General features: G+C 37.8%; 2 protein-coding genes across 3 annotated transcripts in view; one reads left to right on the forward strand and one right to left on the reverse strand.

Moving 5' to 3' along the window:
• LOC140160813 (minichromosome maintenance domain-containing protein 2-like) overlaps window positions 1-1,714 on the forward strand; it is a 31,624-nt gene extending 29,910 nt beyond the window's left edge. For both annotated transcript variants that reach the window (XM_072184122.1, XM_072184123.1), the window contains one exon: window positions 607-1,714. In XM_072184122.1, the coding sequence (XP_072040223.1) occupies window positions 607-699 (93 nt within the window). In that variant the 3' untranslated portion in view covers window positions 700-1,714. The remainder of the gene's footprint in view (window positions 1-606) is intronic.
• A 347-nt stretch (window positions 1,715-2,061) lies between these two features.
• LOC140160814 (endoplasmic reticulum membrane protein complex subunit 7-like) lies at window positions 2,062-13,007 on the reverse strand. The gene is given in 6 exon segments (XM_072184125.1): window positions 2,062-6,962; window positions 7,896-7,976; window positions 9,432-9,466; window positions 9,469-9,689; window positions 10,418-10,514; window positions 12,786-13,007. Coding segments are annotated over 6 exon segments (714 nt in total). The 5' UTR covers window positions 12,913-13,007; the 3' UTR covers window positions 2,062-6,809.
• Window positions 13,008-17,177: the final 4,170 nt, after the last annotated feature.

A 17,177-nucleotide genomic window follows, 5' to 3' on the forward strand; every position in this document is an offset into this window, starting at 1 on the left:
TCTTGTTTCCGTTTTACACCTATTGCAGCAATTCCCAAAATTGTGGGTTTGTGACCCTTTTGGGGTCGCGGCCTCTTCGAAAAGGGGTCGCGGGACTTGGCTGATAAAATTTAAAATACATCTCTGTGCATTTAGCATTAAAATTGCAAATTTTTGTGCGCATTTGTCACGGTTAAGTCATTCTGGCAGCCGGTCAGCAGGACGACTTTTTGAGATTTTGCCTGGTACACCCCTGATCAGTTTTGGAAAGTAACAGAATTTGTATAATGTTGTGGGTCACACCATTTTTTCTTATGAAATTTGGGTCATGGGGATTAAAGTTTGGGAAGCCCTATCTAATTCTGCCAATAATGTGTGCCAAGTAGCTCCATGTGAGTGCTACATACACAAACCTTTTAACGCACAAACTTAGACGCCAATTATCATTTGATTCTCGGGCTTTGCCAATATGTATGCCAGAGGTACACTCTTTGGTTTCCATGTATGACAAACAAATAGGTGGCCTTATGCACAGGGCAACTGTGAGCCCATTCTCTTTGGTTTGAATCTCTTGATTGATTGCTTGATCTTTTGATTGATTGTCATATTTTCTTCATTTCGATCCAGAATGATGCCTACATGCAACAGTTTCACATGCAGCTAGTTCGTTTCTGCAGCTCCCACGCACCGGATTTTGACATACTTGAGGCAGAGTTATAATCACAAGTGTCATCGCAAAGTAACCAGTGTTTGTAAGCTAGCTAATCGGGAATGTATTACAGCAGGGAAAAGCAACCATTTCTATCATGCCCCAGACTGGAATCGTTGATTTTATAAGAACTCAACATGCTCATTGGGCCTGCTTATACAGAATATAATACTTGGTAGCCATGGCCACAATGCAAGTAAATTATTGTACCACACACAGGAAACATGAAAATACAAGTGTGTGTGTGTGGTACAAAAATTAACGTAAAAGTTCTTGCGCCAGATGTGGTGTGCTCCAAGTCTTAGCTAAGACTAAATATGTGTATATTTTGTTGATATTTATTAAAAGAGAATACAGATAATATATTGTTATGATGACATTATTCACTGCTTTAAAAATATATATATTTAAGTATAAAAGTAATTGGCTTTCAGGGTATGCACAGAAACCATTGCAAGGTGGCATGTACATTGCAGGCTAATATTTTATGATTTAGCTTAATCAGGGGGACTCAAGTCCACAAAGCCACTCACTGGTAGTGGCGATGGAAACATTAAAAATTAGAGGTGCCAAGCATATTTTATGCCTTTTTTTCCTGGGCCATTTGCGCATGAACAAATCAATTTCAGATTATTTTAGCTTAAAATTAAGATGAATTTTGGGATTTGATGGGCTAGTGCATGAGAAAGATGCAAAAGTGTGCAATTTTACCCTAGTTCCATGGCTCAAAAAAGTGGGGAATTTGGGAAGTACAAAGATTCAAAATTGTGCAATTAAACATGTGTTTGAAGGCCTATTGTCTGTCTCACTTCATGGAACAATTGGCCCTCGTTAACAAATTTGATGTCCCATGTCAAAACCAGACACTTTTGGGCAGGATCGTTAATGGAGAAATAACCAAAAATCTGCCTGGGGGTGATTTTTTAACAATTTTGGTTTGTTGCTTAATTTGTGATGTTATTAATGTTTAAAATATTGTCTAATAGTTTCAGATCGGAATATAACTGGGATCTTGTATTTTTGAGACATTTTCAAGGTAATTCCTACTCTCAACATTGTCAATAATATTTTAAAAGGCCGATATCTCAATTTCCAAATTTATAATACCATAACTTACTTAACTTAATATATTCGCTTAGGAATGTCCGATTTCATTGTAAGAAAAGGGTGTTATGGAGCAAAATATCTCTGTATTTAAGATATAAAAATGGCCTCAAAATTGATAACCTGCCCAAAAGTGTCTGGTTTTGACATGGGACGTCACAAATGATTCTGTACTTTGCCAGTTGGTAAAGCATCTGTTGTGATTAGTCTATGGTATTTTGTTATGTGTTTGAGAAGACAGTAAAATATTGAAAACCTGGAACTCTGTGTCAATATCATTTATTTATTTAATTAATTCCAAAGTTGTATACAAAATTGATTTGTGATACAAAATATACATTATAAAATACTTACACATACAATCAGAATAGGGTCTGAATCATTAACTAGGCCCTCTAGAGGATGGTGAGGTTTGAGGGGCAGCAAAATTTTTTTAACAACATATCTACCTCTCAGGCCTATGAAGAGAGCAGCAGATTGTGAGGCGCCTGCTTCTGCAGCGGAAGACACTGCAGAAAAATAGCCACTGCATCTGTCGTGCCAGTAAACACCTGCAAGACGTCGGAGTATATGCTGACCTTCACGTGGCCCACTGGCAAAACAACTTGTTAGCCCCTTGCACCAGCACTGATCACACAACCACTTGCATACAAAACGACTGCTCAGTGCCAGAAGTGGGTAAGTGCAATAGCTGCCATGTGTAGATGAGTACAATATACTGTGTGTAAATTGCCAAATGTTCACAGGGCAGCTATTGCACTTCCAGCACTGAGCAGTAGAAAAGACTGCCTTTAGTGATGCATGGATCAGTTTATTTATATCACACCACTATGACCAAATGTGTCACAATCTGGTCCACTATAAGTTACCATTACTAACTAACATTACATTACTAAATTACTAAGTCCCTGGTTTCAAAGTTATGATTTATATGTCATTTTATTATTATTATTTTTTTTTTTTGCTCCTTTTTTGGATTATTCAACTACCCCATGTAAACACACCTGTTCTTACATCAATGCACATGATTTGATACCCCACTCACTGGAGCACACGCATCAATGTCATTCTCAAGAGTAAGCCAAATGGACTTGTCCTCAAGTAACAATTGCAATGTTTTTTTTTCATTTAAGGTTGGTCTGAAAATAGCGGGGTTTTTTTATTAATTTTTAAAAACTAGATAAAAATATCTAGGAGCCGTTTTTTTTATTTTTTTGTATTTTGAAATCTGGGCAAAAATCAGAGGATGTTTAAAGACATTCCCACAACCCAATGGGGTTTCTGACCTTGTATGTCTGGCTTTTGTACACATGTGGTACAGTTGACCATACCTTGCAATGGAATTGTGTGCAAATATCTGGTGTTTTCATCCTATTATTTAACATTCAAAACATCGAGACTTATGAATAAAATTAATGCAGTGGGACAATATGAATGTTTCCTGTAAGAAAATCAAATATCAGTCATAAGTCTCAACTATTAGCTCGTTGGCTGCAGTTTTAAAATTACCATTTTGTGTGTGTGGCAATGGGGACTTTGCCTTTAAAATTAGGTTATATTGATCAAATTTCCCAATCATAGTGCATTGTAGGAATGCCTTTAAGCCTCCTCTGGGCAAAACTCTGGCTTTTTTATGATTTTTTTGAAAATTCAGCATTTTATGACCATTTTGAAGTGGGCCAAAAAAAACGTTTTGGGGATTTGGGGCCAAAATGAGCATTTTGGCCCAAATTTGACCTCACAGATGAACTTATCAAGTCTTTGCCATTCTAAAAATGTAACTTTTATATACTTTAGACCAACAATTTAGCAGTTATGAGGCCCGAAAGTTTCCATAATTCCAGGGTTCAGACCAACCTTAGGACAGTTAGGCCTAAAAAGTTTGATTGGCTTACCCGAACGACCCTAAAAATAGGTCCGACCATAGACTTTTCTTATTTTTTTGCAAGAAAATTAAAAGTAAAGAAAAAAAAACGAAAAAAACAACAAGGCCTATCATACGCAATTTACAGCTTAAAATGTGTGTAAAAATGTTAATATGAAAAAAATTGCGTAATCGACCTACCCAAATTTTTTTTATGTTACACCAATCAAACTATTTTTTCAGGCCTTGGGACACAAAGCAAAAGATTGATGAAGTCATATAAACTTATCTAGTTGTCAACACTGACCCCATTCTTTCGTTTGAAGCGAGACCAGAAGCAAGGTAAAATAACACTGCTGTTTCTTCATCAATTGATTGATCTGTTCCCTGCCTATTTAAAGAGGAAGCCCCAACACAGCAGTTCTTCTGGTGTGAACTAAACCTGCCTTGTTATCAAATTATTCAGTGTTAAGGTTATCTCTGAATTTGACAGGTGCTAATTGATGTTTTAATGTTATTGCATCAATTAGTCAACATGTCAAATTCAGAGATAACCTTTGCACTAATTAATTTGATAACCAGGCAGGTTTGGTTAACCCAGAAGAACTGCTCTGGTGGGACTTCCTCCTTAACATGACTCCATTATAATAGTCAATCTTATATGATAATACAAACATGGTCCCAATCAAATAATTTGTATTTATTAGTGAGAAGATCAAAGGTCAACATTGGGACTCTACGCGGATCTAAGCGGACAATTTCATCAAATTTTGATGTTGGTCTCAAATTTTTGTCTTGTTATAGTAATCCACAAAAAGAATAGTTTGCACTATGTAAGACATTTTCTTACCTACAAAACACAGCAAAATAAGTAACAATCAGTATAATTGGGTGAGTATTGACCCATTTTGCTGTGATACCTAGGTAACAAAACATACTTATTTTGTATTATCAAGACTTTTGTTTATCAAATCGGACATTTTCTGTTTTTTACCCATGTGAAGCCAAAATGCCGACCATGAACCTTTTTGCTTACTACTGATAAGTCATAAGTAGGTCAAACTATGTATATTTTATGAGCCCTTATGACCAGGGGAATGTTTTAGAACTGGTTAAACCAAATCAGAACAATTTGACTTTGGATCCTTGTGTAAACTTTGACCCTGGATATCTCGGAATTCTCAAGGGTGACCAATGGGCACCAGTTATATTCTCATTCTATACATTCTAGATACACCTGAGATGTCAATGCAAAAGCATTTAATGTTAGTCACACCCAACTTTACAATCACAACCAGGTTCTACCTGACTAGTACATCCACCTAGGCAATGGGCACTTCTATTGCAATATAGGAGGGGGTATCAAAAAGTTTTAGAAATCACCCAGAAGTGAAGGAGCTATATCGATGAAATTTTGTCAGTATAATCACTGGTCCTTATGTACATTATGGTCCAAATATGGTCTCATAAGTATGTTTACTTCCTTTACAGGTGGCGCTAGATGTGCTCCTTCACTTCTGGGTGATTTTAAAATTTCTTTTCATACCCCCTCGTTCAACAAGTAACTCCATGGAAAATTACAATGGCTATTCCAGTTGAAATCCATACACCTACCCTACACCCACTGTAGAAGACATGGCATTAATATCCCAAACAAGGGGTGCAGATTTCAAATATTTTAAATGGAGTCACACATTCAGGTAGCCCGTTTGAAATTCACACTCCCTGTGTGGAAGAGTAAGGTCATGTCTTATATTGGGGTTAGGGTGTATGGATTTCAACCAGAATATCCCATTGTGTGAATTGGGTTCAAGTCTCGGATCCTGTTTACACAAGAGTATCAAGTTGACTTCAGTCAAATTTGAGCTTTTAAGCTCAAAGCTTTTACCCTTAAAAGGTTGGTCTTAACCCTGGAATTATGGAAACTTTCGGGCCTCATAACTTCTATTTTTTGTTATTAATTTTTAAAAACTAGATAAAAATATCTAGGAAACATTTTTTTTTTAAATTTTGACCAACTTCACCAAAAATATTTGAAAATTAGGACAAAAATCAGGCTTTTTTATGATTTTTTTTAAAATTGAGCAGTTTGGGTGCAAATTTCTCAAAGTTGGTCTAAATTCAAAAAATAAAAAAACTGTTCCCAGATATTTTTATCTAGTTTTTAAAAATTAATAAAAACAAATTTTGGCCCAATAATTTTTTTGTTACGTTGAACGAAAAAGAAGTGGGTTAAAAACCTGTTTTTTGGAATTTTGGTCCAAATTTGACCTCACAGATGAATTTATCATGTCTTTGCCATTCTAAATATGTATACTTTTATATACTTTAGACCAACAATTTAGTAGTTATGAGGCCCAAACGTTTCCATAATTCCAGGGTTAAGACCAACCTTAACTTCATTTGTGTGTAAATAGGATTGTCATGCTTTGAACTCAACTTCGGAAGCTAACTTGTAATGACGACCCTGAACAACTTTTGTCAAATTCAAAATACGAAACTAGAAGTCGAGTTTTATAAGTATGAGCAAATGCGGGTGTAAAAGTGTAAGCTAATTTTGTTTGAGTCGATTACCTTTGTCGGTTTGGTGTACACGGTGTAAGCATCCCATAAAAAAAAAAATCATGCTATAAATCCTTAGTTGCAATATGAATTTGATGTCGCAAGTGAAGTCAACTTCTCTCTCAGATGTAAATGGGTCTACTCCCTATTCCAGAGATTTACAGCACTATTGTTTTTGCCAATTAGATCTAAGTAAAAGATTAGGACTTAGCTATGTTTCATTTGGCAAAACAAAATAATAATTTTTTCTTTAATTCTAAAATTTTTTCTGGAATCAGGGGTAGATCTTATGAGTGATATCATTTCAGTGGTATGGAAGTACATGATCTCCCACATTTACAATAATCAGTTTATAAATTATCCCCATGAGAATTACCTGCCGATTGGCCAAAAAGTAGTTTTCATTATCAATTAGAGCAATCAGCAACATTGTTAGAATAATTTCACCACACAAAAAAGTTGGGGTGAATTATTTACAAAGCTCCATTCTGATTGGTGATTAAAGTGAAGATATCATGTAATTGACCAATCAGAGGCAATTTTAGATCAGCGGATAGTGCTCATGGGTTTAACACAGGTCTCATCATCAGTTTATTTATGTTTTATTCTTCCAGCAGTCTTTTCTTTTCTTCTTGTTGTACCACCCCCACTTCCACCACTTCCGCCACCAAACCAGTTGGCGGCCATTTCTGACAGGTCCGGCATTTCTTGTTTTTGGTTTAGCATGCTCATGTTTTGCATCTCCTGTTCAAAGAAAAGACAAAAATATTTGAAGTTTAAAAACCACCTACATTCAGACCTGAAAAATAGCTGAAAATGCTTCAATAAAAGCTGAAAAACAATGTGAAATTGGGGGTAACATAAATCAAATTGGGCTGAAAATGAAAGAAAATGCGTAAATTTGAGGTTTCAGGTTTGTACTTTTCTGACAATTAAATGCCAAACAGGTGTGCCGGGTTACAGGTTGATGGTCCCCTCACACACACACACCTCAGGCTGTACCTCTTGTAACTTGACCCGTGCTACCCTGCTCTGTCATATTGACATATCAAAACAACAAAATTATTGTACCATCACTTAGCATTACATGTACATACAACTGGCAGATTTGAAACATCAATTTTTTGTTTTGCTAGGGATGTGTCACCAAGAATCTGAAAATGGACCTATATTAACACATTCGGCAAAATTTCAACGAAAAAGTGAAATCTGGGCTCCAGTTCGATGAAAATGGGGTGTTTTTAAACCAATTTTCTAAGAATGTCCTATTTTTAAATCAGAGACCCAGATTTTTGCTCAAATTTAACACATTCTGCAAAATTTCAACAAAAAAGTGAAATCTGGGCTCCAGTTAGATGAAAATATGGTTTTTTTAAACCAAAATTGACCAAAAAGTGGGGCTACTGTTACACCACAGGCCCAAAAATAAGACTCATCTTTGCAGCATCTGCATATGATCATTTGTACTGAGAACTGAGAATGTTGGCATTATGATTATATGAAATATTGCTATGTGCGTACCTTTTGCACTTCTAAATCTTGTGCGTTGCATTTGACTGTTGACAAGCCTAGGCATGATCCTAAAATGAGACCCATATTTGCAGAATCTGCATATTTGCAATAACACCCCGGTACACAGTGTTGGCATTATGATATAACAAATTGCTATGTACGTACCTTTTGTACTTCTGGATCTTGTGTGTTGACTAGCCTAGGCATGATAACGATGAAGATTAAGGGGACTACCATCATTAGTACCTGCAACAGACAATACGTCAAAGTGCTTCAAGCATTTCAGCCTTTCCTAAATAATATTTCAGAGATTTCGCTTCACATTATCAACGACATGTAGGTTACAGAGTCAAGTAAGTTTGCTTGAGAAGCATGCTGTTAGCATAAGGATTTAAATAGTTATGTTACCATCAAATCTTCACCCTCATAATCTCCCAATTTAAAAAGTACTTCAAGAGTTCAGGAGCACAGTGAATGGGGGGGGGGGCAAAATGAACACATTTTGCGCAAAATTGTAAAAGTTTTTGAAATTTTGGATTTTAACTAGGGGGCAAGTGTTCTGACTGGGAGAATTTACCCCCACATGCTGCCACTGCTGATGCCTAACAATGTTTGCAGAAAATCTGTTTAAAGATTCAAACACCTGGAAACATTTCTCCCCCATTCCCTTTCTGTTTTTATTTTTCTTATGTTTTGTCAAGATAGAGGTCAGCACCTATCCATGGTAATCCGTTTTTATCACATTCCATTCCTACCATTTTTTTCAGGTGCAAGTCCTTCCTCAAACAAAGTGTTTCGATATGAAAAAAATATCGCGAAGAAAGCTTGACCCCACAAAAAAATTTGAAGATCACAGAACAAAAGAACAACAAAAGAATCACTATATACAGCCTTCAAACAAACATAAAAACATGGTCATGACACAAAATCACCATCCAACATTTCTAGAGATTTAATTTGTTTGTATTGCACCTCTTGGGGTACACCTTCAATAGAAAAATTGCCGGAAAATGGTTTGTGCCATCCCCCCATTAGGTCGGCCCCCCCATCATGGTCGGTGCTCCCCAATACAATGACTCATGCTACGTCACTGCTAGTGGGTCATTACTGTCTCACAAGAACGTTAGATTGTATGGCAGTAATGTAATGGAACAGACCATTAGTCTGATGGGTCATTGGTCCAAAAATGGTTCAAGTTAGGATATTTTAGGGTTAAGGTTAGGGTTAGTGTTCACATTATGATTAGCGCTAGGGATAGGGATAGGGTCAGAGTTAGGATTAGAGTCCGGGTTATGGTTAGGTTTACAATTGCGCTTAGGTTGAAATTTAGGCTTAGGTTAAGGATTAGAGTTTGGACTATTGGCCTGTAACCATCTGATCAGATCTGATCATGTGTAACACAGCTTACATAATGTGACACGATCTGCTCCATGGGGGCCCAAAGGAGGCATTTTTTGAAAATTGAGTTACTATAATTATCAACATATATATAAACATTAGGCTATCATCATAATACTGAAAACACCAAAGGTCTAGCATACTTGGTTCTACAGTTATGAAGTTTTGTGATGTGTATTTTCTTATGTATTTTATTGCTTTTTTTTACTCCATATTTTTGCCTTTATCTCAATTTCAAATTTGCTGCCTTTGGCCCTCCATGGAGTAGATCCTGTCACATATTACAATTATTGCCAGACTTACCATTGGATTCTTTAACATATCTGTGACATGGAATTTTCTCTCGTCTCAAAATAGCCCGCTTTTAGTTTGGTTTTGAATTTCAATGGATATGCCATCTGTGTTACTTGTGTGCTCTGTACATTGTTCACCTTCCTGGCCCGCATCTTGCCCTTTGTTGTGATATCGACCCGCGCCGGCTCAAATACGTATGTAGGGTTGGCGATTTCCACGACATAGGAGCCAGATGGTAAGCCGTTGACTTTAAACGTCCCGTCTTGTCTGTAGAAATAACATTTCAATGGATATATAAATGCTGTATGAGGGGCACACTCTATCACTATAAAGGGTCTTTAAAATAAAATGGTGAATCAATATTTCTGAAGATAGCTGCCATTTGTTTATGATGACCCAAATATAATAATATTCCAGGTCATCAAGCAGCTGTGGAGGGCAGCACTTATACTTATTGCGCTTTATGCATGTCACAGGCATTAAGTCGGGCAACATAGGTGGAAGCGGGAGGGACGCAGGGTCACCCCCCCCCCCTAAATTTTTAGGTTGGGGTCTGACCTAAAATCATTAAAAAAAATAAAGCAATAATTGCTCTCTGCATCTTCCTTTATAGCAGGAAAAAGATTTGGTCCAATGCACTGGCCCATAAAATATTAGCAAAACACAAACACCTTCATTTGGGGCTTATAATAGTCTGAAATTGAAAGAGGTCCTAGTAAAACTGGAACAAAATATGCTTGTCCCCTGCCCCCCCCCCCCCCCCCCACCTAAATTGTAATACTTCTGCCACCACTACTGGCAAGTGCTTAAAATGTGAGTCTACGCGAGCCTCCTCTTACCCACCTAGTGCACATGACCTAGTTTTCTGTTTCCAATGTTGAGTTAAAGCATGGAAGACGTAGAGATGGTTAAAGTAATCACATCATTATTTTGCATAGAATATGTTAGAGGAGCGCCCCTTAAGCCAAGGGAGGCTGAACATGGTACATGTTTACCTGAAAAAGCCAACATATTTTCCTCCGTCTACCAAGATTCTTGTAAAAGGCAGCCATTCAGATATCTTCACTCCAGGATAAGCCACCTGTACCTTCCCTGTAAAATGAAAAGTTTCAATAGCAGGGTTACAACAAACAGCTAGTGCCCAGTGTATTATGTGCCGCGGTAGAGTGTAAAGGCCCATAGGCAAGATGTATAGGGGTCAGGGGATGTAGGTAGTTGTATTAAATATAAATTTCCAATGTTTGAGGACTTGTTCTCGGGTTGTAGGAAGTGCTATAGGGTGTCTCCAGTGTAGATTGTTTTCATTAGTTTATGTCGCAAATTGATCAGTCCCGTTGTTGCTATGCGCCTCCGATTGATTCAAATAGCGAGTACGCTGACCCGTGTGATATTGTGTCATATCACACAGGTACATGTACATGTAATTAATATTGTTAATTGACAACCTGTTTGACCTATCCATATATTCATACATTGCTTACCTGTGTTTTCATATCATATTTTGTGGTGAAAAATTATTACAATGTGATTTCTTTGTTCCGACGGCCAAGTACAGATGTGAATGCACGATAAGCTGTGACAATCGACACATACACAGCACTTTTTGGAACTCGCGGCTCCCTGGGAGTTTCAGTTATTGGAACTGGGATGCAGGAAGTTATAAAGCCCTTGAAACTTGTTTTCTTGTTACACGTCACTTTTTTTCAGCTCATAATGAGGCAACTTTTTCATTTAGAGAATAAAGGTTTTTAGCCACTGGAGTGCATCTATCGTCTCATATAACACGGGCCACATCCTTGTTTTACGCCAAAAATAATAATTTCTCCCATGTTATATGAGACGATAGATGCACGACAGTGGCTAAAAACAATACAAATGTACATTTATTCTCATTCTTAAACACATCAATTCAAATAGAAATATCATAAGTATTACAACAAATGTTAATAAAACTAAATCCTACATTTAACAAGGAACTGCCTAGGGCTTAAAATTGATCAGTTCCGTTGTTGCTACGTGCCTCCCGATTGGTTCAAATAGCGAGTTCACGTATCGCGTTGATGCATATGCGCTGACCCGTGTGATATTGTGTCATATTACACAGGTACATGTAAGAACCAATAAGATTGCAGGAACATTCTCAAGTGTTTTTAAAAGAATTCTTAATATTCATTATTTTGGATAGAACTTGGAACTATCTCAAATGCATCAAAATCAGTGAAGCATGACCCCATGTAAAACAATGCCGATCACGACGGGTATAGTGCTCAAATGACACGTCAGTGAATTGTTAGCATGGTTAATCTAGGCGGCGAGTGGCGTTCATTATCGAACCCCAACGGTTTTAGCTTGTATTTTTTATTATTTATTAACATAGGCCTATTTGTTTGTGATATTTCAAGCATTTTAAAATTTCAAAATAATCCCATTCAATTACACGGTTGATGATGAAAATTTACTGAATTTAGAGAATGCACGTCATTCACCACCTGAGTTTACGTGGTGAACTAGATTAGACTGCTGCCCTCAGTCGTCAACCGTCTGGATTGATGACTGAGAAAACTACGTGGAAAAAAAGTGACGGATTTGGAACAGGATTCCTGTGGCATAGAGCTTACTCGAGAACTCTAGCTTCGAATTTGCACACGATAGTTACGCATTCGATGCTAGAGTACTTTACATGTACTATGGTTTTTCGGTCGGACAGCGGTGCAATTTTTTACACCGGTTATTTATTCTGTTAATGTTGAAATTTGGATGAAAGTTATTTCGATGAGTCAACTGTATCTTTTGAGCAAGATTTGCGTATTTTGGATAGTCTAAAATTTTGCGGAAGTGTAATTTTAGCAACATTTTTGATGCAATCGCCTGTTGTGATCGGCTATGTTTACTTCTGAACTTCCATTGCTTTACACGGTGTCATGCTTCAGCAAATCTGACTAGATTTTGAATACAAAGGTCTCTAGCCTAGAATGTGAAGCTATCTGTGATCAAATTCTTGGCTAGAGTTCTCGAGCAACATAGAGCATGCGCAGTTGTGTCCAAATTGACCCTTTGACCGAGTTTGTTGTTTTTAGAAGTTCAGAGTGAGCGCAATTATGTCACAGCGGCGTGGTACACGGGCGCCGCTAGTCAGTCGCGCTACGGCGCACAACCTGGCAAAGTCGCATTGAATAGTTTTCTTTCAGAAGTCCGTCATGATATGGACTGTAAGATAATCAGTCGTCACTACGAAGCATGCACAGTACATGCGAAGTGTAGACGGCTGATTGGAATTAGTCTAGAACTAGATACTGTAAACAATAAATTGTCTAAAACAGGAAGCTTATTTATTAGCAATGTTAGTACAGATATTGCACTCACCTTCAATGGAGTATGTTTCACCTTTGTCGTTACTTTCGCCAGCCTCCTCGCAAATTGCAAGTTTCAGGAATAAAAAGGATACAGTTAAAACACAAGACAACACGGACTTTAAGCGAACTGACCACATTTTGACGGCAGAACTTTAAACCCAAAACACAGAAATGCGAAACTTTCTTTAAAGAAACGTGGCTGAAAATAGTGCGACCTTTCACCTGCTATGGACAACCCTGATTACATCATGATTGTGGGCGCACTCCACTAAATTTAGTACTCTCAGACAGAGCCAATCTTTAGGCCTAAAAAATTGTTTTTATTTATTTATTCGTTATTTATTCAGGAAATTCCATCAATACAAATGTACTGGTCTCCCTGGAAGACCTGATTATAATTCTATATACATGAACATGATAATAACAAGATAGAAATATATATTATACAGTATGAAAAAAACCAGACATAGGCCTAATACAAAACAAAATGCAGGAAATGCAGCAATGTTGAGCTCAAATTATTATACAAAACTTACAGACCAATTGCATTTTTGAATTCACCCAAACTCATTGAATTAAAATTGATACGAAGATTTGGAGGAAGCTTGTTCCAAGCAACTGAAGATCTGTAAAGGAAAGTTTTCTTTCCAGAAGAGGTTTTCCATAATGGAACAACCAAGCTGTTTTGAGATTGACCCCTTGTACATTTAGAATGTGTAGAATGAGTGAAGGTAAAATTAGAAGAAAGATACTCAGGAGCAATTTGTGTGAGACATTTAAAAGTTAAAATAAGTAATTGATGCTCCCATCTACAGTTAAGTTTAACCCAGTCCAGGTCCCTCATCATATTGCCTACTGAAGTTCAGATGTCCGCGGAGAGCAAAACACGGGCTAGCCTATTATGCAAAATTTGGAGCTCATTTTTGTGACAGGTTTGATTGGCATAGGCTAACCCGACCGACCCTAAAAATACGCCCTTTTTTCTTATTTTTTGTGACAAAAAATGTAAAAAATTAAGAAGAAAATTTGAATTAAAAAAAATGAAAGAAAAAAATTGCCGACCGACCTACCGTAGGCTTTATTATCATAATTCCAGAAAAATACAGCACTAATTTTTTTTGATTTCTGAATATTATCCTGTTTTGCCAAAACATAGCTAAATCCTAATCCTTTAGTTAGTCCTAACTAGCAATAAAAGTCAAATTTTAATATTTGGCCAATTTTTGGAAATAAGGGGGCTGGTATTTTCTTCGGAAGGAGGGGAGAGAGGTCCCAAATAGGCCTATGTCGGTGACCGGAGTCAATTTTTTGATGTCCCCCCCTATCGTGGGCAATTTTTTTACGCCCCCCCCCCCCCCTTATCTTGGGTATTGGTTGTTTTTGGCTCTTTTTCAAGAAACTAGGAGTTAATTAATGATTAGGATTGAGCTATGTTTCATTTGGCAGAACTTGATAATATTTTTTTAATCCCAAAAAATTAGTGCTGTAATGGGGAGTAGGCCTAAACCCTAATTTTTTTTTAATGTTACGCCAAACAATTTTTAGGCCTTACTATAGAGCCGATCAACTTCTGTTGATAAGGGACTTTGCAATAATTATGAGTCCCCCCCCCCCCACCCGAACGGCCCACCAAACTCAGCCTGCCAGAAAGTTGCTCCCCCCGGCCTGCCAAAAATCTTTGCCCCCCCTTTACACATGCCAAATTTTTGGATCCCAATTTGCAAAATAGGCCTATATAGGAAAATATATAGGGAAAATATGCATATCAAAGCGTTTCCGTACTGAGAGCGTTTTATTTAAAAGGTACAGCTTGCCAAAAATGTCTTGCCCCCCAATTTTACCCTCCGCCAGGCTGATAATTATTGCACAGCCCCTTATGGTGATGGTACAGGGCAGGGGCGTGGCCAGGGGGTACCGTGGGGGCACGGGGATAAAATATGGACGGCAAAGAGTACCAAAAATTAAAGCAAATTTGACTTTACCCCCTCACCATGCCCACACTGAAGGAAAAATAAAACCCTGGCTAATTGTGGAAAATGAATTAACACAAGCACTTTGGAAAGGGGTCGAAAACTACTAAAAACGCTGGGCAGCCACTTAACACAAATGATTTCCCCGACCAAAAGACCCCACCACATCCCCCTTTATGGTCCGCCGCTCCAGGCCCCCTAAACTAATATGACCCAAATAGAGCTCCGAAAGACCCTAAATTGGTAAAGTTCCAGCTGTAAGACCCCAAAATTTCTCACTCACATTTCTGTTGTTTGGTGGTTTTTTTCATGTGATTTTCAACCAAAAAGTCAAGACCCCATTTTACAGGTACGACATCAGCTCCAAAAGACCCACCACCTCAAAATTTCGGTGGCGCATACCCACCAAAATGTATGATCAACCCCCCCAAATTTGAAAAAAGTCCCAAAATTTAAGAATGTGTGAGCGTAGCGAGCAAAAAAAACAGGTTTTTACCCTTTTGGGGACAAAAAAGGTCCAAATTTTGGAAAGAAAATCACTTTTCACAACATTGCCCCCCTACCCTTGGAAAAAAGTCCACTTTTTCAAAATCAGCACCCCCCAAATGAAATCCTGCGTACGGGCCTGATGATCACTACACCACCCCCCACACACACACACACACCCTACCATACCAGCAAAGCTAATTTTACATCAAGCTGTTTAACATTGCAAAAAAAGCACATCATTTCAAAAAAATCCTGCAGCCAGCTTGCATGCCAAAAAAATAAAAAATCTAGGTATAACCTAAATATCAAGAAAAATGTCTCTTGGCTATAATATTTCAACATCCTGTATAAACTTTAATGGTGTTAATGACGTTTTAAGCAAAATCCTTGTTTATGTCGGCTTTCCAGGACAACTTGACCTTAAAAACCAACAAGAATATGGCTGGGAATATGGCTGTATTTCAACATCCTGTATAAACAGGGCCATATTTATACATTTATGATTATAAACATGTTTTAGCACTTTTTGAGCATAATCATAAGCCGATTCATAGAATTCAGGATATTACAAGTACTGCAGCCAGGATCCTATTTTAGGATCCTAAATAGTTTAGCACTCCCTGTAGGTCTGTATGCCCGGGGGCACTCAACACAAATGACCATACGGGTATGCTCCCCGGAAAGACCCCCTTTTGGGTTTCGCAGCTCCAAAGACCCCTATATTTGACCAAAATAAAGCTCCGAAAGACCCTTGATTTTGATAATTTCAGCTCTAAAAGAGCCCAAAATTGCTCATTCCTCATATTTCTTGTTTTTTCAGGCGATTTTCAACCAAAAAGCCAAGAAAGACCCTTGATTTTGACTTTTCGCAGCTCCAAAAGACCCCATTTTACTTGTTCAGAGCCCGGTTCGCAGCTCTGAAAGACCCCGTTTACCGGTACGCCGTCAGCTCCCAAAGACCCACCACCTCAAAATTCCGGGGGAGCATACCCACCAAAAATTTTTGATGTGCCCCCCGGGTCTGTATGCATGCCTTACAAACAATTTGCACCCCGTAGTTCTGTCTGCCCTCCAAGTCAAAATGATGTTGGTTTGACTTTCAAGCAGACTGATTCAAGACACATCCGGGAAACACTAGTATACATGTTATATCGGCTGATTTACCAACAAAGCCATAGCCAGGGGAGAGGGAGTAAATGAGTGAGTGATGCACCCCCCATGTCAATCCGAACCGAATAAAAGGGACCACTTTTTTGTACAAAACATTGAAAATCAGGCGTTTTTTTGAAAAAAAACATATTTTGCGAAGGTAAATATGCATTGAAATTTGCCATTTCAAGTTTTTTTGAAGGAAAAATTCACAAAAAGACGCCTTTTTAAATAGCCCACTGCACCCCACCCCAAAAAATCCTGGCTACCTACCGGCCGACCTGTTTCCAGATACTACAATGTTACGAGGGAGGCAAAATACTTTTGTGGGGGAGGTGGAACATATGGGGGGATCAAAAAAGTTTGGGGTCCTAAAAAGGGGATCAAAAAAATTCAGTCCTTAAAAAAAAAGGGGGGGGGTCAAAAACATTTGAGGGTAAAGGTCTGGAGTAGGCCTATTACAAGCCATGCACATTGCGCGCTCCGTGCACATAAATGTTAAGTATTCAATTGTGTACTCTCAAGCTTCAAATCAACAAAATTAAAAAATCATGCCAGTATTAATAGGGGGATTTATAATTAAAGGATATTTTAGACATTGTATCTATCTAAATACCTGTCATATGAATACTTTGGAATAAAAGTAAGTTCAAATTAGATTTATTTTATAGTGTTTGTTATTTTTTTGTCTTACAGACATGAGGGGATAAAAAGACCCTAAAAAGGGGGGGGCAGGATCAACAATTTTATTTGTGTTCAAGTCACCAACTTTTCCAACCACCCCCACCTAAGTA

Source organism: Amphiura filiformis, chromosome 9 (genome assembly GCF_039555335.1).
Source record: "Amphiura filiformis chromosome 9, Afil_fr2py, whole genome shotgun sequence".
Taxonomy (NCBI): domain Eukaryota; kingdom Metazoa; phylum Echinodermata; class Ophiuroidea; order Amphilepidida; family Amphiuridae; genus Amphiura; species Amphiura filiformis.